General features: G+C 36.0%; 1 protein-coding gene across 5 annotated transcripts in view; it reads right to left on the bottom strand.

Moving 5' to 3' along the window:
* LOC130048048 (protein Wnt-5b-like) overlaps positions 1-21902 on the bottom strand; it is a 32096-nt gene extending 10194 nt beyond the window's left edge. Inside the window, exons 1-4 of one of the 5 annotated variants that reach the window (XM_056144065.1) lie at positions 21590-21902; positions 7338-7467; positions 5967-6229; positions 1508-1800 (exon numbers count right to left, since the gene is read on the bottom strand). In XM_056144065.1, the coding sequence (XP_056000040.1) occupies positions 1508-1800; positions 5967-6229; positions 7338-7435 (654 nt within the window). In that variant the 5' untranslated portion in view covers positions 7436-7467; positions 21590-21902. Of the gene's footprint in view, positions 1-1507; positions 1801-5966; positions 6230-7337; positions 7468-7689; positions 8372-8579; positions 9534-13590; positions 14783-21589 lie in introns of those variants that run through there. The other 4 variants (XM_056144064.1, XM_056144060.1, XM_056144063.1 and 1 more) reach the window with 4 other exon arrangements.
* Between the last annotated feature and the right edge of the window lie 2222 nt (positions 21903-24124).

Raw genomic sequence — 24124 nt, 5'->3', positions numbered from 1 at the left:
AAATTTACACAAGTATGAAAATAAACGCCGAAGAGGTATTACACTATATATCCAAACAACAGACAAAATTCTAAAAGATCGGCCCCAAAACCTAGAACATATAATACTCGTAGACAAGTTTATGGCGTTTCAAACGCTAGGTTATGAAGTAAAAACTCGAGCGTGCTAGCATGAAGCCGGCTCAAAGCTGATTCTGAGATTCCCACTCCGGTATCGCTGATGAAAACGCTATGTGACTTCGTTAGCATTGCGCTTGTCATGCTAATCGCTCTATCGGTAATATAACTTCCATCCGAGGCTTCAAGCCCGAGGCCTGTCACTCAAACTAGTCGTAAGACGGTTCATGCAGTCGTCTGTTCTCACTACAAAGCTTATATATAAAAAAAGAAGCCAGGAGGCTTAAAAATGGCTAGAAAATTTGCAAGGCGTGTAAAATTTTTACTTGATGACGTTGCCTGATTTTAATAGTCATTCAAACATCAATCAAGGTAAACACACTGCACTAATTGTATTACATGCGGATGTAAATCCTATAATTTTTTATTTATCAAATTATCGACCTATACGTTTATTCAAATGACTTTGTTGAAATGAAATATCAAAAGATATATTGATAGGTGTCAATAAAAAAAATCTGCATTTCAGAAACGATATTTTATTCTTATGGTAAGAAAAGGCACTCTCTGAACTGCATGCCCCGTCATGCATCTAAACTGTCCTTTTAAAATACATAAACTGTTTACATTAACTCTATCTGAAACTCCGCATGACATCTGTATGTTGTGAATTCACTGAATCCCTAAGTAGTAAACCAAAACTGTCTACAATAAACTTGCGAAATGTTTACAGATTTCCAAGATAACTTTCGATGTAGGAAATGCCTTGTGAAAAATTTTCTCAACTTCAATACCCGCTACCAAACTCTAAGAGACAAGGTAGTCAGAGAGGAAAAGCCTCGATCTTACAAACCGACAGGTGCTGTTGCATTGTGCAGTATATTGTTAAACCTTTGTCCTACGCAGACTTCAAAATGGCGCCAAGTGCAGGACATTCTTGTAATTTACAAGACTTTTTTGTCCCTTTCCACAACCGGAAGCATCAGCTGCGTTATAAAATGTGAGTTGCCACGAGGCTGTTTATTTCGGTGCAAATTTATTATGCAAACAGACTTAACATTAAATGCTTAATTTCAAAGAATCTAACGCAGATGTACATGCTAAAACAGGGGAATATCTCGGATATTGCTTGAGGGAAACTGTTCCCAAACGGGATCCTACATGTTGATGTTAGCGATCAAAAGACTCATTACGTCAAACGGAACCATTCCCTGCACGGGGTATAATTTGGATTAAATGGACGAAACATCACAAGTAGGCGAGATTACGTAACTTTGGGGGTTTTTTTTCCTTGCACGAATGGCACACCAAGAATTTCTGCTTCTGTTAGCATATCTATTACATTTCCCGCCAATTTGTTAATTGAATTTCCCGCTAAAGAATGCACTCACCCGAAGTCCTGCTTCGTTGTTATGGAGATTCATTAACATCCGTCCAAGCTCACGTGAGCCTCGCCTGTGATTTTTATCTCTTTCTCGTGTATCCACGAAGTATTTGGCGAATCTGTACCCGTACTCGATATTGTCCCCACACCCGCCCCATATCCAATCACGCGCCATGTCTTTGGGTCGTCCTGCTTTGCTGCACCCACATTTACTTAACTCGCCCTCCTTACACGAGCGACTGACGGAATGGATGACACCAGCAGACGACACCGCGTGAGTAAAGGCGGCCTCTCTGCTCGCTGAAAAAAAATGTAAAACGTAAATGATTAGAACTTTTAAACATACACATATTCATCAAATTAGTTCGAGAACAATTAACAGAAAAAGAATCGTGTGATCTGGGATGATACGCATGATTGGCTTGTTGGGGGGGGGGGGGGGGGGGTTCGCTTGATTTGGTGTTGTTTTTGTTTATGTGTCTGTGTACCTCCACATATCAACCTTCTTACAGATCTAATACTGCATGTGTTTGACTGAAGTAAAATGATCGTGCATAGAAATACCTATTACTGTTTAACTTGTGCTCTCTGCAATGTATAACATGTAAATCTCAAGATGTCCCACTATGTCAAACGACATCAAATAACAGACTTAGCAGAATTCAGTACTAAAGAGTTAATGCATGAGGGGCGGACGGGGGTAGCCCTCCCAGCCACCCTCTCACCCTGTCCGCCCCCTCATACATGTGATTTTAAAATTCGAAACAAGATAATAAATATCACCAAATAGTCTTATCCAAAACAGATTTATACCATAAATTTCAAACTATTTTTTCTAGAATGTGGATTATGGCGTATTTTATGCATGTAGTATATACAAATACGAACTAACCAGCAGGTTGTGACGTATTTCAAATACTGGTATATACAATCTAACCAATATTTTAAAACTTGAAATGGCTAACTTAGGTGAGGATCATGTTCAGAGACATACTAAGCCTTTATACAGACACCATGCAAGATAAAAAGCTGTATGAGTGATTTGCAGTGAATGTTTTTTTGGGTCAGTGAATCCGGAATTATCCGCAGGCGGGGGATTAGCATATTCCGGACAATATCAATGGCGGACTGACAGTGTGTGATTGTGTCTGTCAATGCTTCGTCAGACAGATTGATTTTTTTCTAATACTTGAATGACAGGATCGCGATCTTATTAATCGTGGCCGCTTGCTATCCAGAATGACTCGGCGTGGATTCATAAGTCCATATCATGGTTTCGAAAGACACACATCAAGATTAGTCAATATATATTTAATACTTACATTGTTCGTATATTTCACAATTTTGTTAATTGCAGCTACGATAAAAAAAAAAATCCCCGATTTATTTCGGAAGATGGTGAGAAAATAGTTTTTTAAATTTTAAATTGCTATTGATTTTATTTTGGTACATAGATTTTGCTTCAATAAGATTATTTTTCTGTTAACAGCAAACAAATATGTCCATAAGCCTGTTGTTTTACGATATAAAAATTAACCTTAATCGCTCTTTAACTGTTGTTTATACCACATTTAGTCAAATTCCAAACATTTCCGAACGCCCATAAATCATCTGGTGGGTTTTATGACCCTTCGTTTGTGTTTCTTAATTAGCTTCCATCCCGATAAGGGTGGAGCCCAATCCACCATTTGTTTATCCACTTGATTAGCGAACACCAACGACTTGTCATAGTTTTTACATACAATTTAAACGCTTAATTAATTGTTCTTTGACCGAAAACTTACTTAGTGGATCGACTGAATAACGGAATAGTCACTCGGAACGACCGTAGTTATGGGGTTGTTTGAACATGGATAACCCTGACGGATCGTCTTCCCGGGGTTTTGTTTTAGCTGAATAGGGGAGAGACAGCGCAAACAAAATCGGACACAATGATCACCAGAAGTGGTGACGTTACATAACAAACATAAGTTACAAACACAAGACACACAGATCGTAATCAATCCTTGAAAATCGTGACACTTCTGTCGAATTATCTCTTTAAAAATCTCCATTGCGCACCTGATACAAACGATATATCTATCATAATAAAATCCAGAAGTAAGAATAGTCAAAATCTACACAAGTAGTAATATGATTAAAAAAATATCACAAAGCCGATTGAGTATATTTGACTAGCTTCTTTATTTCTTTAGGGGTAGTAATCACACTACACTGTATAAGTCTGTTGATTTATACACATGAAGAAGTACATGTACATTTTACTAGCTGAGTATACTCAATCAGCTTTGTGATATTTTAATTATATATATATATATATATATATATATATATATATATATATATATATATATATATATATATAAAGCACGAAAACCCAACAACACCCTATTTTCTTAAAGTGTCGGATCTGAGAAGATACAAGGCCAGTAAAGAAATTTATAAAAGCACTAAAAAGGTCACGACACTGTTGGTCATATATAAATATATATATATATATATATATATATATATATATATATATATATATATACAGCTTTGAAAATAGACCTCTCGTTAACCTTATAGGTACACACACTCCTCTTTCTGTATTTCAATTGCTAAACCGTCTACATAATGTTGAAGTCATCACTAAGCTCGGCGTGGCATGGAGCCTATTTATTTTCCTCGACAATTAGCTCACCATAGCTCCTTTGCTAATTGCCTCTCCGATAAATGGTCGAGTTTTTTTAACGTGGGGCACCCGCATCAACCCACGAGGTTCCTCTTCAGCTGCTTTTGCCGTTAACTTTTATCACTGTAAAACATGTCTGTGTGTGCTTCTTTCAAATCTCATTAATGCGCGGAGTATTTCTTTTTCGGTAATTTTTGGCATAATCTGTTTTGAGTAAGATCATTTATCACGATGGAGGTTGTCGATTTATTAAGTGGTATAATAAGGTGCCCAGTTAAAGATTTGATTAACTACATATTAGACTTCTATGAACAATGTCAACAAACATTTTTGTTTCAAATTCATGTTCATTTATAATTATTTTATCAAATCCACAAACAAATGGTGCATGAGGACGAATTCGGTCAGAGGTAAATGATAAACACAAACAGAAATACACTCGAGTATTATAGCATATGTACATGGTTATTTCGATTGGAGATATGTACATATATAAGTAATAATATATTTTTGAAAGAAACAATGCTGCAAAATACTAAATATTTTGCAAAATATATGTTCCAGTAAATATCCGGTCGGAATTTTTAAATTGGTAAGTAAAATATTTTAAATGCATTTTTTATAGACAAATTAAATCTAATACAGAAATTGTTATTCAATTATATTATCCTTAACATTAAATCACCAACAATATATATTTGAAAATATTTGAAACACTTGTATCTAACGGATTTCGGTCGATATCAGTTTAGGTTTTATAACAAACTGTGATTGCACCAATCGCCTTAACATAGTGGATAATTTAATGACACTCGTTGAAACTAACGTCATCAAAAGTACTCAAATATTTTAATGTAGATTAAGATTTGCATAATATGTACGTAATACAGTACATGTAAAATACACAACTACATAAAAAAAATATGTACTTCCATGTTTTTTAAAATCTATATTTTTGCAATGAAAGTAATCGCTAAACTATACACATATCATACATATATTATGTTGTATGTACACGTGTGTGCATGTGCGTTAATTCGCATCTCAGCCCTAAGGTAAAACAGAGATAGGGAGGTATTGTTAAGAGCAATTGAGATTTATTATAAAGCAGAGTTCGATGAACATATGTCATTCTCGTCAGTAGGTGTACGTCGCAAAATCGTCTCCGTCAGAATTGACAGACACATGTTCGTGTCGGAAATAATTTACCAAAATATCAGGGACCCCTTTTGCAATCAAAAGGACCGTTGTGTCTTAACTATGTGACTTGATCTTGCCACAATCCTCTAATAGAGTCACTTTATATACAGAACACATGGCGGAACAGTTTAAATCGGGAAACACTACATTCAAAAATATCGCTTGTGTATGGTTCTATCGGATTTCCTGTATGTAGGGTGCTATGAATGATACAAGATCAAGTGACACTCATAATCTAAACCTTATACAAGGAACCTTCGACTTTTTAGGTCAAAATCCCCTAACCACAGTCGCTTTCGAGATGTTTGTTTTCTTTTTGCTTATCATCTTTAATTCTGTTATGTGATTTGCACAGTGAGAAGTATGTATTTATAACAGGTGTTAGTGAGATGCAATGTCAAAACATGTGGTTTTAGAAAGCCCTCAGCCGAAGAGATTTCAATGCTAAACTGTATGCAATATATATGTACATGTCCTATACGAAATCCATGATTTTGAAAACTTCTCGGGAAATCGATATTCATTCATTATAACTAGATATTTTCAGTTTTTGATACTGCTGTAAGGTGATATAACTGTACATGAAACTTACCAACGTTCAACACGGGACCAAAGACGGACGAGTCGCCTTCAATTGTAGAACAGTTCCAGCGCCTATTTCCAAATTGATGTTGACATTCCAAGATACCTAGCTGGGCCCCGCGGCCCACGGAGGGCATGTGGTCCGTGAAAAGCTGACACAGGCGCACCTGCCCCGGGGAGAGTCCTTTAAGCTGGGTACACATTGGTTGTGTACCGATCAAGTATAAATTAGGATTCCTGAATACATTTAGCCTTGAAGACACTCCTAAATTCCTGCAAGAAAAGTCACGTCAATAAGTAAATTAAACATACAACAAACTTTTTCATTACGCAATAAAACAAGATACATTTCATTATAATTTAAAGGTTTTATGGATGGGTTTTACAAAATTCGGATTAAATACCTGTGTAGTGCTAGAATACGTCGCACGATTTATGAAAATTTTGCAAAATAAACAAATAGAACATTAATGTAGTACTGTGAACGGACAGTCAGTCTGAATCTTTTCTATGAATGCTGTGGTAGAAGGCACGTGGAATCATCAGTGGGTTCTGCTACAATCCCCCCCACCCATCCCCCACCCCCACCCCCCAATGAGTTTTCAAATCCACCATTCAGGTGTACATGTATTTACTTATGTAATCTGAACACGATCAGAGTATTTTTCATTTTCATAATGACATTAAAATGATCTTCAGAATCGCTGGGAATTTGTCAATACCCAGTGTCTATACACGATAAGTATTGATACCAGCAGGTGCCCGTTTGTTTGCGCATTTCACTCGCGCTAGGCTCCTCACAGCGAGGTGAAAAGTCGCCTATTACTTATCGCTGACAGAAAACATGTCAATGTCTTTTAAGTGCATCCTTTTAAGACAAACCATTACCTGGTTCATTGAAAATGCAGGACAAATGAAAATGGTGAAAATGATAAAAACGAGTGATATCCCATCTACAGTACGAATTACTGGTAAATATAAATCTCCTACGTTCTGTAAGACAAATTCCAGGTATCATAGCGTCTTAATCACCACCACCCTCCCCATGTGAAAGAGTCCTTTTAATTATATGTGAATCTATTAGATTATAATAAACATATTCTGAGTAGTGTTGCATATAATCTAAGGTGATAGGTGCAAATAATGGAATAGCTGTGGCGCTTTTCACAAAATATCTTTCGACTAAGATAAAATTGTCCTGCATGGAGTTAGTATGCTCGTCCTATCCCTGTCTTGCAAACAATGAATAAGACAAAGATTACAGAAGTGTTTTTTTTTCTCTCTCTCTTATTGACGCAACTTGTGTGAATTGAGAAATGGATACAATGGAGAGAGAGAGAGAGAGAGAGAGAGGGAGAGAGAGAGAGAGAGAGAGACTTACCACCAAATGTCACCTATTGCGGACACCAGTAAGGGAAGAACCAGTACACCTAGGAAAATCCGAACCGTCAATGTCCAGGGTGCACATTTTCGCGCCATTTTTGCATATCACATGGATTCCCCTTGCACCTCTAAGGAGAGAAATAAAGACCACATATTTCATATCACTTAATAATACACACATTCATGTATCGGACGTACACCACAAATTAAGGGAAGTCCGGACGACGTTTCCCCTTCCTCCTTAAAATGAAGAGTTAATTCCCCTTCAACCCAGAAGCGGAATTTCTGATTAAATTATATCAAGAAGTGACCAAATGAAAGCGCATCATAGTCATGTATCCTTTCATTACGTTTGAAAAAATGATGATTGATAGGCGCAGGAGATTGCTGGATGCAGACGACCGAATAGCACGCGCCGATTGGCTCTTCCGTATACAAACTCTTCAACTCAACGTCTCATAGTGCTGGCTTTTATTTGAACGAAGGTTTTTGTCTGTCGAATTAAAACATTAAAAAACTTGTGGTTGTAATCGTTCCTAAGTGCTATCAAACTGATTGAAGTGGTCTAAACGGATAAAAACGGCCGAGGCTTTCACCTAGAACCGAGATCGAGAGCCGCACACAGCGCTAGGAATGGTAAGATACCCCCAATAAGATTAAGATACCTGTAATGGACATATTTCTTCAATCGCAATAGTAAACATTAGAATAGTTAGGGTATGATAGTCGTAATATCGTAATTACACGTCTTATTGTTTTTAAGGTTAACGTCTAAATGCCTGTTGACCAATAACACGCCGCCTCGATTTTTTCTCTCTCTGTTTTTTTTTTTTTTAATCTTTGGTCCGTCGATGGGTCGTATGATAGAATTATTTCAGGCCGTGGATAGGTGGAACACGAGCACGGGACGACATTGTGTTTGATCTTTGTATCATTCTACCGTGTGCTTCGTGTTGTGTGCATGTGTTGGAAACGTTTTCATGCCAAACCTCGCGAGATAATCGCCAAAACAATCGTAATTCTTGACGTACAACATGTAAAAGATTAAACAAAAAAGAAACAACCATAAAAATAACGCAGAGGGGAAAGACTAATGTAAAAATAAATACCAAATTAATTCACAACTAAACATTTGAGACAACCTCCGCTGAGAAATCGTTCTGAACGTGTAGTACATGTACCGTGCATATATAAGTAATGACAATTTTTATATTTAGGAGAAACAAAAACTAGATCTTACCGATAGTGTTATAAACGTACATTTTGTATAGAACAAGAGTTTGTCCTTATTCCTTGTGAAAACCAACCTCCTAAATTTGTTCTCACATTTTTAAAACACTGACCACACCACACTCTTGTAATTTATCTCATGTCTTTATCCTCTTGTGACTAGATAATCGGAAATTTGTCGATTCCTTTAACAAGAATATCTACCACTCAATCCAGGGACTTTCACACAGCATGGCGGATACATCAGTGTCACTTTAAAACAGTTAATCCTTGTATTAATCTGTCGATAATCTTGTTAATCCAGCGATACCCTTCAATCGGTATTCAAGTAATGTCATAATATTTCGACAATGCATGAGAACATATACCCATTATGTTCCAATCATTTTAAATCTTCGTCAAGTGTTCTTGATTAAGGCACTATTAATCAAACGGTTTAATCTCTCTACTAATCCGTAGTTAATCCCAAAAAGCAGAATGACTGAAAAACACTTTAGCACGAAATAAACGTCTTGTTTTCTTTCCCCTAATTTCTATCGCCTGAATATTATTTTTAAAGAAATATTTCCGTCTACCACATTTCCCGTCCCGCAGTCTAATTCCTTAAGCAGGTGACTTTTTCCTTCAGCCAAGCTAATCCGACTGAAATTAAATTGTAAGAACCCAGCCTAGCGCTTCAGGAACACAAATACTGCTTACACCACTGAACCGTATGTTCAGCGTACCCCCAATGATCGCGTCTATTTCTTTTCTACAAACAAACGTGGTGGTCTCGAAAGAGAGAAAGAAATGAAAAACACCTCCCCCTCGAATTATCCTGGTCTATAATCGCCCCTCGTCCGCCAGGAGGTGCTTTGAACACGGGAGTATCTCACGAACGGTTGGAATTTCATTGAGAAAATCCTCGTCGCTTTGTTTGCCAGTCCTTTTACGTTATGTCATTGGAGCGGGGAGTTTTATCTCCGCGCGACAGAAAATGCTTTCTCGGTGATCGTATATTTTAAAATTTAATTTTGGGAATGAATTTCTGATGTTATACGGGTTAAAAATATATTTTTCGATAAAATGACTGAGATAGTACAAATGTTTATGACCGAATCGGGTTACACGTATAAAGTAACCGGGAGGTTTGATTGTTCAGCTAACAGCCAGCACAGCATGGATTTTTTTTTTAAAGTTTGTGTCATTATTTCATTAAAATCATCGGTTTATGGCTTATGCTTTAATTTACGATTTCGTACTCTGCCAACGCTTAGGAACAAAACGAACGCCGTTTTTAAATCAGACCATAAAAAGATAGCCAACAATATTCTCTAGTTCCAACACTTTGGAAGTTTTATAAATACATAAAAACATTAGTGGATCAAGGGCATACTGGTGTCCAATTATTTAGTAGTAACCGTGCGCGTGATTGAAGATGGCAGAACAAAGGGAGTTAATCGAAATTTTTACACAAGATTCTTGGATACAGAAAAACTACGTTGAGAGAGTCATCGCGACACTTGCTCCGGTGTGGGAATTTTTTTATTCCGACTTCCCAGAAACCCCGAGGGTTCATTGTCAAATATTCAAAGAGAAAAAGGTATATGTCTAGATCGAATGCATAAGGCTGGAACATATCTTATTCTTTGATAAGGTGTATACATTCGCATTGAATATTAACTTTAATGACTTCCGAGATATTTCTATGTTGGTATCAAACTATGAGATGATTCAGGTTGGTGTTTTTGTACCTCTGATGCAAAAGAGTGCGTCATTTTTTCTTCTTCTCATTTTTACCATTGTGCTGCCTGTGTAGAAGTAACGTTAGTAACCCCTGTTGCATATTTTTCTTAAATGATTTTTCAACTGTGAAAAAATAATGACTTATGTCATATTTACATTTAAAAGCACTAATCCCCCACACGACAAAGAGCGTCAGGCCTGTGGGGCGCTTGAAATCAATGTAAGAAATTGACTGCGACAGCCTCAAATTCCCTATGTAATGTAGATGAAATTATAAACCAAATACAAAATGTCTTCTCACGGTATTAAAAAGAAATCCTTGTTCGCAATGAAATGATTTCCTCTCAATGAAAACTGTTGATGATTGGGTTTTAGAATGTTCAACACGATGGCATATGACAGCTTTTATGAGGAGGTCTTTCGGAAATATTGTTAGTTCTCATGTCTAAGATGGCGACGGGGTTAGAACTTGGGTAATAGAAGACGAAAGTGTCAAAAATAATCGTATCAATATGATAAAAAGAAATCTATTTAAAAACCAGTGGAGTATCGATAACTTAAAATCGACCATTCAATTCTAAATCATTGGTTGAACTGCTCAATTAAGACCTTTAGAAAATGGTATTAATTAAACATCGATGAGATTGTGTCCTGCGTGTGTTTAAATAGGTTGCTGAACAACTGTTATGTTAAAGGTGTTTTACAGATTATCAAGAACAGATTAGACACAGAGACAATTCAACACCATTCTGTAAGATATGTCTCAGAGTAGACCCCTCTCAGTGGATAACATTATGTAATTATTAAATGAATCTACAAATGAACTGCATAGAAGGTGAACATAGAAGACAAAATCTTATTGCATTCGGCGCTCGGGGGAGGGGCGTGGAGGAGGGTGTTTTTTCGTGTGAATTACACCCAGTAGGGGACATTGAACTCATCCCCCTAATCTATACCCAGACCAGTAACACATAGAAATAAGCATGGCCGGTGTACACTCAAAAACACATGTTAAACGCTGGCGAAATTTATCATGCATCTCTATGACAAATGGTAGTCACATATAGTATACTAATACGTAAGTTTCTTTATCTAAACCAAATTTTTCATAAACGTATGAAAGGCAATTTTCTGTATTTATCCTAAAGTATTCATAAACGTATAAGGTAATTTTCTCTATTTACCCAAAAATTCCCCATAAAGGTAAAAGGTAATTTTCTGCATTTACTCAACAAAATTTCTATCATCATTTTATTTCTTCTTCTTGATAAAATGTTTATTTCATATATTGAGACAATATCTTTAGTTCTTTTATACTGTTACAATACAGTGCTCCTTAAAGAAGAATGCTGTGCATTTGATTTCTCCAACATGGATCAAATATAAACTGGAAATGTCAAATTCATTTGATATTCCACACAGAAAATAGCATGTTCACCGGAACCAATCGGAACATCGCTCGGCCTTCTCCGTCAAGTGAAACAAACTACACGACTAACGAAAAAGGCCGAGCGATGTTCCGATTAAGGTGGCTCACTACACCCAGAAATAGTGTCACAAATCAATGCTAATTGATTTAATTATAAAAGATATGATGATATACAATAAGTATATATGCCAAAAAGGCACAAAATATACAAATTTGGATAAAAACATGATTTTCAAAAAAATAATTTCAACACATATGAACAAAAGACTCTGCGGGATTTGAACTCGAGATCTGCGCTTGACCAGCCCAATGCGGTTTTTTGTTTTGTTTTGTTTTGGTTTTGGTTTTGTGTGTGTGTGTTTTGTTGTTGTTGTTTTATTTTTTTAGCCCAATGCGTTAACCACTGAGCTCCGATGATAGACAAAGAAGTCGACCGATACAAAACATTTAAATCGCCATCTTGTGACGTGGTGTCATACAGAGTATAAGCTTTAGTGTAGTGAGCTACCTTAACCGGAGCAGGGTAGCACGTGGCCGTAAACATGGATAACGAGCCCAGGTACACGTTTATCGGAATCATGAGTGTTTCATAAAAATTTGTCAAGAGAATTTCAACAAGTAATTCTGTATGATTTTTGAAAAACAGTTTTAGTGTACTTATTAAAAAACGATGAATGTTATGGGGTCTAATTTATTCTTTATACATAGTAACTTGACAACAATTTACTTCAGCATATATATATATATATATATATATATATATATATATATATATATATATATATATATATATATATATAGTTCATATCTTAACATGGGCATCATTTGTGAAGTTGCACTGAGCTCGACATTGTGAGCATCAATAATTTGTTGTCAGATGTATACTATTAAGGTGATTTATACTATTAAGGTGTTCTGTTCTCAGATTTATATCATTAGGGTATTTTGTTGTCAGATTTATACTATTAAGGTGATTTATACTATTAAGGTGTTCTGTTCTCAGATTTATACTATTAAGGTGTTCTGTTCTCAGATTTATATCACTGAATTAAGGTAAGACACTCAAACATTATTATTTTGGATCCGAAATCATAATCTGATAGTAGACTTAAGTCGAAATTTCTAACTAACTTTTAAAATACTTTTCATAAACAAATAATTTTTCAGTATGTTTGCATTTTTTTTTTTTTTTTATAAGCAGCAGTTTGTTAACATTTATGCTTACCTTGGACTAACTTGCATTATAATTGCAAAGAAAATGTGAGTTTTGTCACGAAATTAAGAAACAATTATTGAGATATATCTTTTTGTCCCCTTCCACTGTCGATTAACTACGAAACAAACACCGCACCACGCTATCACCTGTTTATACACAGATTCAATCAGAAGTATCTGTTTAAGAAATGAATATCCCACTGCATGAACATGAAGAGATGCAATACACTTATAAAAATGAGTGTAATTTTTAAATCGTGTATCTATTAGAGAGAGAGAAAAAAACATAGCATTGGTGTTAAAACTAAAATAGTAATGGCATAGAACTTGAAAACTTCATTTTTTTTTCTTTAATGGTATTCATGGGTGGTCAGAATGGCTGATAGCTGTCAAGGACGAAAGTCTCACATATAAAACACTTCCCAATTACAGTGCCTCTTTAAACGAGTGACACCAAGTGTCGCAATTACGTCATACCCGATGTGTTCCGAATGAACATAAGTTCTCATTCGCAAAAGCCCGTGACATACTGAAAGTGATGATCACTTGAAATAAATGAAGTTTGATTGTTAGAAGCCAAATGTCATGTTTAGAAAATATTGCCCTACGTCTGACAAGCAATACAAACACTTACTGATATTCACACACTTACACGAAACCATTTTTTTCTTATGTAATAATTTGACTCCTGTTGTGTATGCCAGGAATTTTTGCCGAACATCCACAAGAGCTCGCACGATCCTTCTGTAGGAAGCGTCAGTTATCGCATTACCACTGGATAAACTGTCCAAACACTCGACTTTATCCTGTATTAATGGGTTCTCGTTGAATCACTTCAGTCTTTTAAGAAGTTTGATTTCTACTAGTACGTCGAATGATGCGCCAGTTTTTAGTTTTTATTTCTGTAATTCACTAGATAGGCGTATTCCGACATTGTGTCACTCATTCACTTCCATCTGATATGAGGTCCATTTTGAATTTTCTTCCGGAATACAATTAAATTCAACTCAAATAAAAATCCTTTAGTATCTTAATAAAAAACTTATGGACTTTCTCATCACATGAACGTGCCTTTAGCTTCCTGCGCAGTACTGAGGCGATTTGACCGCGCTTGCTTTGTGGCCCGGGGTGGTACTACCCATTCTTTGGACGCGTTTTTAACCTTCAGTATGAGATATAAATTTCAGATACATATTAAATATTTGAACTTGATGACAATGCCACTTCTTCCTATCTCATTGAACGAATGCGATCACAGACCACTTAAAAGGCCGCTATCAGATGTGCCGATACGACCTTAAAACCACTAAAGGCGAAAAACACGAAATTTTATTAATTCATTAAGCCCAGTTCTCTGTATTAATATTTGCAACACTTCACCGCCTTTGGTTTTAACACTATAGAGATATATGTATTAGATTTCATGTAAAAGTCTGTTTGAGCACCGCGGTGCATTTAGTAAATGTTTGATTGCAACCCACAGGTGTGATCCCACAGGTGTGAATCGCTGATCGAATCTCTAATATACATACACGCTTGGATGGGATCATCATGTAACGTATTCAAAATTAGTTCGAAAACGCACCGACACCCCATTACATTTGTCATAACTTATCGCCGTGAAGTTCATAATAAATCAAGTGCAGTTACGTAGCAAAAAAAAATTTAATTGTGCTTCCCCCATGGACTACACCGACTGATTTCATAGAGAGACATGTTCCACAATGATTAAAGACAAAGAGATACACAAAGAAATATGGGGGGGGGGGGGGGGGGGGGCTAATGCAACTTGCGGACTATCCGAGTCAATTACCGTAAATTTTGAAATATTTGTGTAATTTTTTTTATTTATTTTGCAAAATTCGGTCAAATTGCTATAAATTAATTTTTGGGGTCCTAGGCTGTGTGAATTAGTTTTGTCACTAAAAACTAATATAAAAGATCTTAATTTTACGCCATACATGTATATATTAGCGAATTTCATTGACCTGCATTTGTTCAAAATTTATCTACAACAAATCCCCGCCTCGAAACCATACTTCTGTCTAAATTTCGAATCCAACTAACTTTTGAAATAATTTTCATAAAACAAGAAAATTTTCAATATATCTTTGCATTTGATGTTTGGGGGGTTGTTTTTTGTTTTTGTTTTTGTTTTTTTAAATAAGCATTTGTTTTAAACATCTATGCTAGATAAGTGAATCAAACTTAAGTCTATTCCCAGTCCATGGTGGCGAGGCCAGATTCACGGTGTGGCAAAGACAACGAAGAAAGTTACACAATTGCCCAGTAAGATGGATATTACACAGTTTGTACAATTTGGTAAATAACGCGAGTTCCGGGCTGAAGTTACAGGGAAAATGGTTTACTATGTAGGATTGAGATTTCCTCGATGTTTTACAGATTGAGCCTGCATTGTTTCACTAGTCGCCACCACAGATCAAAAGCACGCTTATCTTTCACTGACGGCATTTTCCTCCATGTTGATAATGACATGGTTTCTGTCTATCGCAAGTTGTTACGATTTCACGTAAACATACCATAAAACTAAACAAATCATGCAGCGATTATAAGAACATCGGATCTCTCCTGTTTTGATATTTGATGTTCGACTTTAAGCTAGACCTACTTTCGCTGCAATTAATCGAATATTTCAGGGGGTTCTAAGGACGTGAACTGTTTTTTCTGTTAAGGTCACTTCGAGAAATCCCTGCGTCATTACGTCATCATAACATCAAGCCTTGCTGAGTCTCAATGAGCCCAAGAAATGTACTCGGTTCGTTTACTATGCCAAGGCAAGTTATATTTCGTACCCCCAGCTGTCGTATAAAGGTTGTTTATATAAACACCGTGAAACCTACTCCGAATAAATCTAGTGAATTGATGGTCCATTAAAAATTATGTTCGATGTGTTTTCTTCATCCTAGTATTTATCTTTACCTCCCCCGAAAAAAAAAAGAGAAACAGACATTATATTTACCTCCCCCCCCCCCAAAAAAAAACGAAAAAAATAATGTACATGTAATTCTACATTTAGCTTCAGTAGAACCATATAAATAAAATAAACAGAAAGACTTGCAGACGTTTAACGCGATGTGCTTCATGCACTTTAATAAAATCCTGCTATACTGTACTAAAATTTCAGAACAATTGAATTATTTTGTACATGTGGTTTGATGTGTGTAGATCAACGGTGTCAACTTTGTCCACATAATAAATTCGTCATGATTGTGCAATATAATTGATTCAATTATTCCGTGTGTCGGTGTTTTGAATATTGAATTAATTCAAACTTTACTTCACTTGACACATTGTTTAAATGACAGCGACTACATAGTCATCATAAGTAGATCAACTTTTGCTATGTTCATGCCTCTCGTTGTCTCCCTTGTTTGAAACGAAGGGGTCACAGACGGGGGGGGGGGGGGGGGACTGGGGTACCCGAGCGAAAAGCACACGTCAGAGCGAGCGATCACTACATATTGAACCGCGATTTTAGAGGAGGGGAGCTAAACGTACGCGCATTAATTTCATTCAAGTATCATTTAGACATGTTTGCCAACTAAAATCTGACAATCAATGAAGCCTCACCAGGGGACATGCTTCAATACTATACTAAAACCCCTCAATACTTCAAATTTCAATTGCAACCTACTTCAAATCTTTTTCTTTAAAAAATGGAATAGAAACTAACGAATTGCAATGAATATGTTGAATACGTTGAGAATGTGAGCAATATGTTATCACGTGACTCAAAACATTGTCGCATATAATGACGCAGTTTAGCAATAACATATTTTAAAACAAGTCGTCCAAGATAAAAGCAAGGTAAAATATCTTTTATGCAATCTACTGTGAACCGATCTATAATACATTTTCGTTAGATCATCCTTTTTATTATGAATTGTGGGTAATATGAGTTATGTCGATGCTGTTCAATTGATGAATATAAATTTTTAATCATTCAACTCAATCTGTCATAAAGACTGATTTATATTCCCAAGGGAAAGAAGAAGAATTTGCTTTGAAGGCATTTTTTTTTTTTTACATTCTCTTCTGAAGGAGAAATTAAATGAAAATTGGGTATGCATTTTTTATTTTTTATTGCTGAATTAATAAACGCGTTGACCTGACTTTTCGCTCACTTTGTAATTTAAGTGCTATCGATCTCTGTCATTTATTTTGAAGATATTAAACGGTCCAAATCTTAATTATTTACCGAAGCAGTCATACAAAGAAAACCAGAAATTCCGTGGCAGCGTTGACACGTGTTTAAGATTCGACTTCCGGGGCAGCGTTGACACGTGTTTAAGATTCGACTTCCCAGTTTTTGTGCAATAAATGAATAAATAAATAAATAACGAACTAAATAAAGTATAGTGTTTTAAGAACTATTTGAAAGAAAAATTGTTTAAAACCCTGAGAATATGTAAAAGTCACTATATCTCGCAAATCAGAGTACTACTCCTCAGAATCAAAATGAGGCAAGAAAATTTTCAAATCTCGCAAAGGAGAATCGTTTAAGTTCAAATAATATAGGTTGAACTGAACTCGATAAATTGAGCCGACTCGTTACGCTTGACCGATATGCTCGTTTTAGTTTTGCACGAAGAACTTTGCCACCATAGCAAGATACCATCTTTTTTATGACCAGCATTGACAATTTCGGGAGAAATCCTCGCTAACGACGTGACCCTATCACGCAATGGTATCCCACACCACATTCCCAATCAAAGCAAGGAAAACCTTCAATTCTGAGATCTTCAAGGTCATTGGGGGGAGCACATGAAGGGTCGCCGCAAAAACAATTATCTAGGTTACGTTCATTGACGATATAAGCTTTCGTGTTCTATAAATTATTCTCTTGTTCTAACCAAGTTTAGATGCATTGAAACTGATATAAAAACATCGCAAGGACCGATCTCGTAATAAAGTGAATGTGGAGATGACGTTTGGTTCCCTGTCAGACAGAATTATTCACTACTTATGTAAAATTATCTCATTTCATTTGTAGGCACGCGAAAATAACATAAATGACACTGATGAAACAATGGAGCTGTACGGCCGATTTATTGCCCGATAAGCCATGTAATCAAATATTCGACCTCGGGATATTGCATTGCGCGCTATAGTTTCCACCAAGTAGAACTAATTTTCTATAGTGTGAACCATATGGAACATTGGGAAGCCTATTATCCTGGCGGATGGAAATCAGAACGGCCATAAAATGCGACCATTTGACTTGTTTTTTATATGATTATCAGTAAAAATTTACACTGTGCCTGAAACTCTTCGGTATCCACGGAGAATGACACGCGTGATACAGCATCAGCCCTGGGAGCGTTCGATCGGACTGATTGCAATGACGTGTTCGATTAACAAATTCGACAGCTCCTGTCCCCCGGGGCCGATGTCAATGTAACGATATTTGCTATGTGTATTGTTTACAGGTCGATTGTCAATTTTCAAGCGCCATGGTTTTATCTGGCTTGCTATCAGGTACAGAAGGTAATAGGTTTAGGAGAGTTTACAGACAAATGCCCTGCAACAAAAGTGTCAACGATTAAAAATATATCGCTAAATTCTCACCGAAAGTGATAATAAAGACAGATATAGCGATACCCAGCCTCGTAACTGTGAAAAGGTCTGGACCCTTGAATCCAAACTTTAGTTTTAATCCCAGCGTTTGGGTGTCAACAACAGAGATAACAGATAAATGTAAAGTTTTTGTCGGAACTTTTAGAGGTCTTTCACTGACAAGAAACAATGCTTTAATGCAATCCTTTTATTTATCGCATGTAATTTTGTAAGGCGTGTTTCTTTTCTCGACTGTCTGCCAAAATGCTCCCGAGGGAGCACTCACAGATATAGTATGAATGTTCTGCCAAATCGAGCGGGGGGTTGGGTGTTTTTTCAGCGATTGATCTTAACTAGAGTATGAATTCTGAACTTGTTTTTGAGAGGGCTGGGCGTTAATGTAAAATGGGGTCGTTCTCGTGGAAGTCGAGGATGGAGCCCTATGGGTGGGGACAATGTTGTGAAAATCCATGATGGGGTCTATCTTTAAAGGTCCAGGATGGGACCCTAAGGTGGGGCATTTTCTTGTAAAAATCCAGGATGGGATCCTATCTAGTGAAAGTCCTGGATGGGGCCGTATTTCGTGAAAGCGGTAGAGGGACACTATCTGTGAAACCAGAGGAGTCGGTAAAGCTAGCCCCACTGTCCAGTACTTAGCCCCCTCTTCTTTATTATGTTTGTAATGTAATATGTTCATGACCTTGGTTTATCTTGAATGGGGTCAGGGGTTGAAGTGCTAAAAAAATCTATATCAACTTTTGTGGGAGGTGCCCTTCCCCTGGGTGATGACGTGGGTAAAGTCATAAATCAATTCAAAATGCCTCGATACAGAAATGTTCAGTAAAGAGTTTTATACGGCATCGTATTAAAAACTTATCCTTTTTACTTTCTTTATCAAGATTTTTTCCCCTTAAAGAATTAAATTTCAAAGTATCATTTTGCCAATAAGAAAGGGTATGTTTTGACAGTCATATAGATATTGGGATATAACACCTAAGCATTTACTAGCTATTTAAACACGGCTTGGTGGTGATTGCGTTGTGGGCGGGTGGTCTCTGGCCTTTTGCGGTAACTTGTCAAAACAGTGAAGTTGTTTGAATTCCGTCAACAAAGTTTCGTCAAGGTTATGTTAATTAGTCTGAGTGTATGTCGTGCAGACATTATCCTCAGGGAGAGAGGTGACAGCATTGAAATAACCAGCTTAATGAATCTCATTCCAGCAAAGACTCGAAAATTGACACATTTTAGGTGAAGTTTATTAAAATGTACCAATAACTTAGTGCATAAACCATTACAAAATGGTGCTCCGATATCAAAATGAATAGAAGGGTCTTTTTTTATCAAGGTTTTAAATTTTCACCATTTCTTCATTCACACCCACCTCCTTGTTCTTACTTGACTTGTTCTGAATAAGACATGAAGCTCCCTGGAGCCACCTTCTGAAATCATAAGATCCCCCTTAAACTGCTAACTTTAAACAGACCATAGACGCATTAAGAGGACTTCATGTAAATTACATGTTAGTCTATTTCTATTCCATACTACATGTTAGTTTATTTCTATTCCATGTATATTATACATGTTTGTTTATTTTAATTCCATTTTTATTACATGTTAGTATATCTTTATTAATATACACATATATTCAAAGAGCCATTCTCTCTCTCTCTCTCTCTCTCTCTCTCTCTCTCTCTCTCTCTCTCTCTCTCTCTCTCTCTCTCTCTCTCTCTTGTCTGTTTTTCCTTATTTTTTCTTTCCCTCGTCACTTCCCTTGATATTTGACTTGGCTGTCAGTGGTTTCTAAGATTTATCGCCAAAACATAACCCCGTCATTCCCACTTACCACAATAAAGCTAAAACCTCAGAACAAGAAGAATCATGGGATATTAATAATTTCATCGATAGGATGGGAATACATGAGGTGTTATGTGGCGAAAGTTCCAATAGATGACTTTCGGAAATGAATCTGAAAAATTTCAAATATCCCAACAAATATTGGATTGGTTGATCCATTCTAAGCCCTTTCCAATCCTGTACAGTTTATGACACATTTATAGTGCATTGGTCAAAAGGCGATGGACAAAGGCCAAATACAGAAACCATTCGTTTGTCTCTCCAGGAATGTGTTAAGTGGTTGTGAATTTATATGGTCTTAATACTCACCAAAACACCCGGCACAATGCTTGTATCATTATTAGGAAATACATCTCATGCTTTTAACACCCCCTTTTAATGTCAAATCTTGTTTATTATTTACTAAAGCTTTCGCTATCATGTGCTGCAATTGTTCGACAGAAGATTTAGTGACCGCGCTAGATAACGTTCGCTTCCTGTGACCTCATAATACCCCGACCTTTTGACGTTCGGCGTTTCTTGGACTTCTTCTTTACCAGCCGAGAACACTGTGAGGAATTTGTGTGAATACCGCGTATGAGATTTGGGTGCATTGTGTATAGAATACACATAAAAGACGAATCTTATCCACAGCTAATCCATCCCCTTGTTTAAATCAGTACTGTACAAGAAGGTTGTATTGTAATACAGGTTCGTACTTAGAACTACAAAAAGGCCTTCGATATTCGATTTCCACGCGCAGCAATCTATGAGACGCATACCTGTCAGGTGTAAAATTAAATTAATATCACTTTCTTTTCTTTCATTTACTTTATCCTTTAAGCAATTTAAACCTGCCATCGAACTATGACAGATATCTAATGTTTTGTTCATTTATCTGTTAAAGGAGCAAGTTCTTTATTTTACCCTGTGGTGCATTTTTTTCTACATCGCAACAAGACAGATATTGAGAAAGATATACAATCTTTGATAAGTGACTTTTGTTAATTGAATCAACTTTAATGATATTATGTATGCAACTCTCTTAATTGAAGGTGTTATTTCGATCTAATGAATTTCGACCGTAAGCCTTGCTTCTAATGAGATAAATCAATATTTCAAAGGATACAGATTTCTAGACTTCTAACACATGTAAAAACAAAATAAAAGATAAGTTCTCTTTCATGATAGATTGTTAGATAAGGAAGTAATTTTCTTCCCTTATTAAACTTGATACATACCTGAATCAGCTTTCTGTAATCGTTTTAAAAATAAGTCTTCTTAATGTATTCACAATTTTACACCAGATATAAAAATCACAAATATAGGTAGAAAAATCCAGTTATGTTAATAATCCAACCATATCGAGAGAAATCTCCGTCAGTTTCACAAGAACGGATCCACAGCAAGCAAGCCCTTTACTTGAAATCATAGCGCCCCACCGTTCTGAGGGGACCCGATCACATTACTAGTGTGTTAATTGTTTTAATTTGACATCTGGGATCAGGGGTTTTGATCATTGCAAACCAATGTCACATAGCCTACAGAATTGACGCGATACTGCAAAATTATGATTGACACCTCAAATCGTGATATGGTTGGCTGCGAAACCCACGTCACGGTAGAGCGGTTCTCCAGATCGCTTCAAAGGCCGCTCTCCGTGGAGAAAGTTCGATAAATACTTTTTTTCATTATAATATAAATTGCACCTGATGACAGAGCACGTCATGTTATACACACCTTGATTGTGTCTTCGCTGCTGGGGAAGTTTGAACACGGATGGATAAATCTTTATGTTTTCTTTCAAACCAAAAATAAGAATTGTTTTTGTCTATTTCAATTCATAAAATTAAATCAGTTTTGAACTTTTCTCGTCTTACGTGAGACTACGATATACCACGCAGGTGTTACCTACATGCTGGGTGTCAAATAAAGAAAAGGTCCCAACTCTTCTCTCTTAAATTAGACACTAATACAAATTTAATTAGTCTCCTCTAGACGATTGTTTAATATGTAATTAACTTAATTGTTATCTTGGCTCATCATTTCAAGGAAATTTTAATTTCAAAGATAAATCATGTACAAATAAGCACAGAATCGTATAGGAAACAATGCAATTGGTTTTTTGCAAGCATTGCCACCTTGCAATGGAATCTAATGGAATCGCGTTCCGTTGTTGGGTTATCAGGCCGACCGATTAGTATATGTAGCAATTCCCAAATGACCGAGTTGTTCCATTATACATATTTGTTTGTCCTGATGGTAGGTTTAACTTAAAAAAATTTCTTCTTATTTTTCGTTTTTATATTTTTCTTAAATTTTATTTTAGATATTCATGAATTCCAAAAGAAGAAAAAAAAGTCGACATCCAGAGCAAAAATCCCGACTTGGTAAGAATTGTAGAATCATTCTGATTTGAAATTAGAAAAATTGGAACAGATGTTCTCAACCTAACACCTTTTTTACCGAATGTTTTGCAGATTTTCGGGGTTTTTTGGTTGTTTTTTTTTTTTTTTTGGTCTCATTTTTTTGCCACGTGGCAGGGGTCTTCCTGAGGTAAACATTCCGAATTGTGCGAGGTTTATGTCCCTCTAATCACCAGCGACTCTCAGAAGCTGTTAATGTCGCCATCAAACTTGTCAATTCTCACCTGGTGTACATATAAACACAGTCACAATTATTATTCACAGGTAAAAATAAATTCGGGTTCTTAATCTGACATCGGATTCAGTTTGTCTGTTGTGGATACGTCTTCATGAAGAAATAACATGTTCTGCTTCCTTCGATTTTAATAAAATTTTAATGATTAAAATATTCCCATGTCGCTTCATGCTACCGAGTACATGTAACCCCAGTATATTTTGTCAGTGGCGGATCCAGCGCCGGGAGCACCCCCGCCCCCCTTTCCCCCCGAATATAGTCCATTTGTTAATCTCATATCAAAAATATAAACTTAATTGATATAAATGCCAAACTTCAAGTATTCCTTAATGATAACTCATTGAATGTCATGACCTTGTCTTCACCATTCATTTTAATTTTCATCATTCATCTTTAATAATCATCATTCATCTCTAATTGTCTTAACCTTGGAAAATCCCTTATCATGCTAAAAATGCTATAAAACTGCCAAAAACTACTATTATATTAACATTGAGGATATAATGACAAAGTTTGAGTACACATGTATGTGTGTCTAGGCATATATATATATATATATATATATATATATATATATATATATATATATTGTCTGTGTGTGCATATATATCTACGTATTATTCATCATAATTGCCATTTAGACGACACAAGTTTATATACAATGTCATTATTGTCATTCATGTGACACTATTCCTATGCTATATCATTACTATTGTCATTCATGTGACACTATTGCTATGCTATATCATTACTATTGTTATTCATGTGACACTATTGCTATGCTATATCATTACTATTGTCATTCATGTGACACTATTGCTATGCTATATCATTACTATTGTCATTCATGTGACACTATTGCTATGCTATATCAATACTATTGTTATTTATGTGACACTATTGCTATGCTATATCATTACTATTGTCATTCATGTGACATTATTGCTATGCTATATCATTACTATTGTCATTCATGTGACATTATTGCTATGCTATATCATTACTATTGTCATTCATGTGACACTATTGCTATGCTATATCATTACTATTGTTATTCATGTGACACTATTGCTATGCTATATCATTACTATTGTCATTCATGTGACACTATTGCT

This window comes from Ostrea edulis, chromosome 7 (assembly GCF_947568905.1).
Source record: "Ostrea edulis chromosome 7, xbOstEdul1.1, whole genome shotgun sequence".
NCBI lineage: Eukaryota > Metazoa > Mollusca > Bivalvia > Ostreida > Ostreidae > Ostrea > Ostrea edulis.
This window is presented reverse-complemented; position numbering and strand designations above follow the sequence as displayed.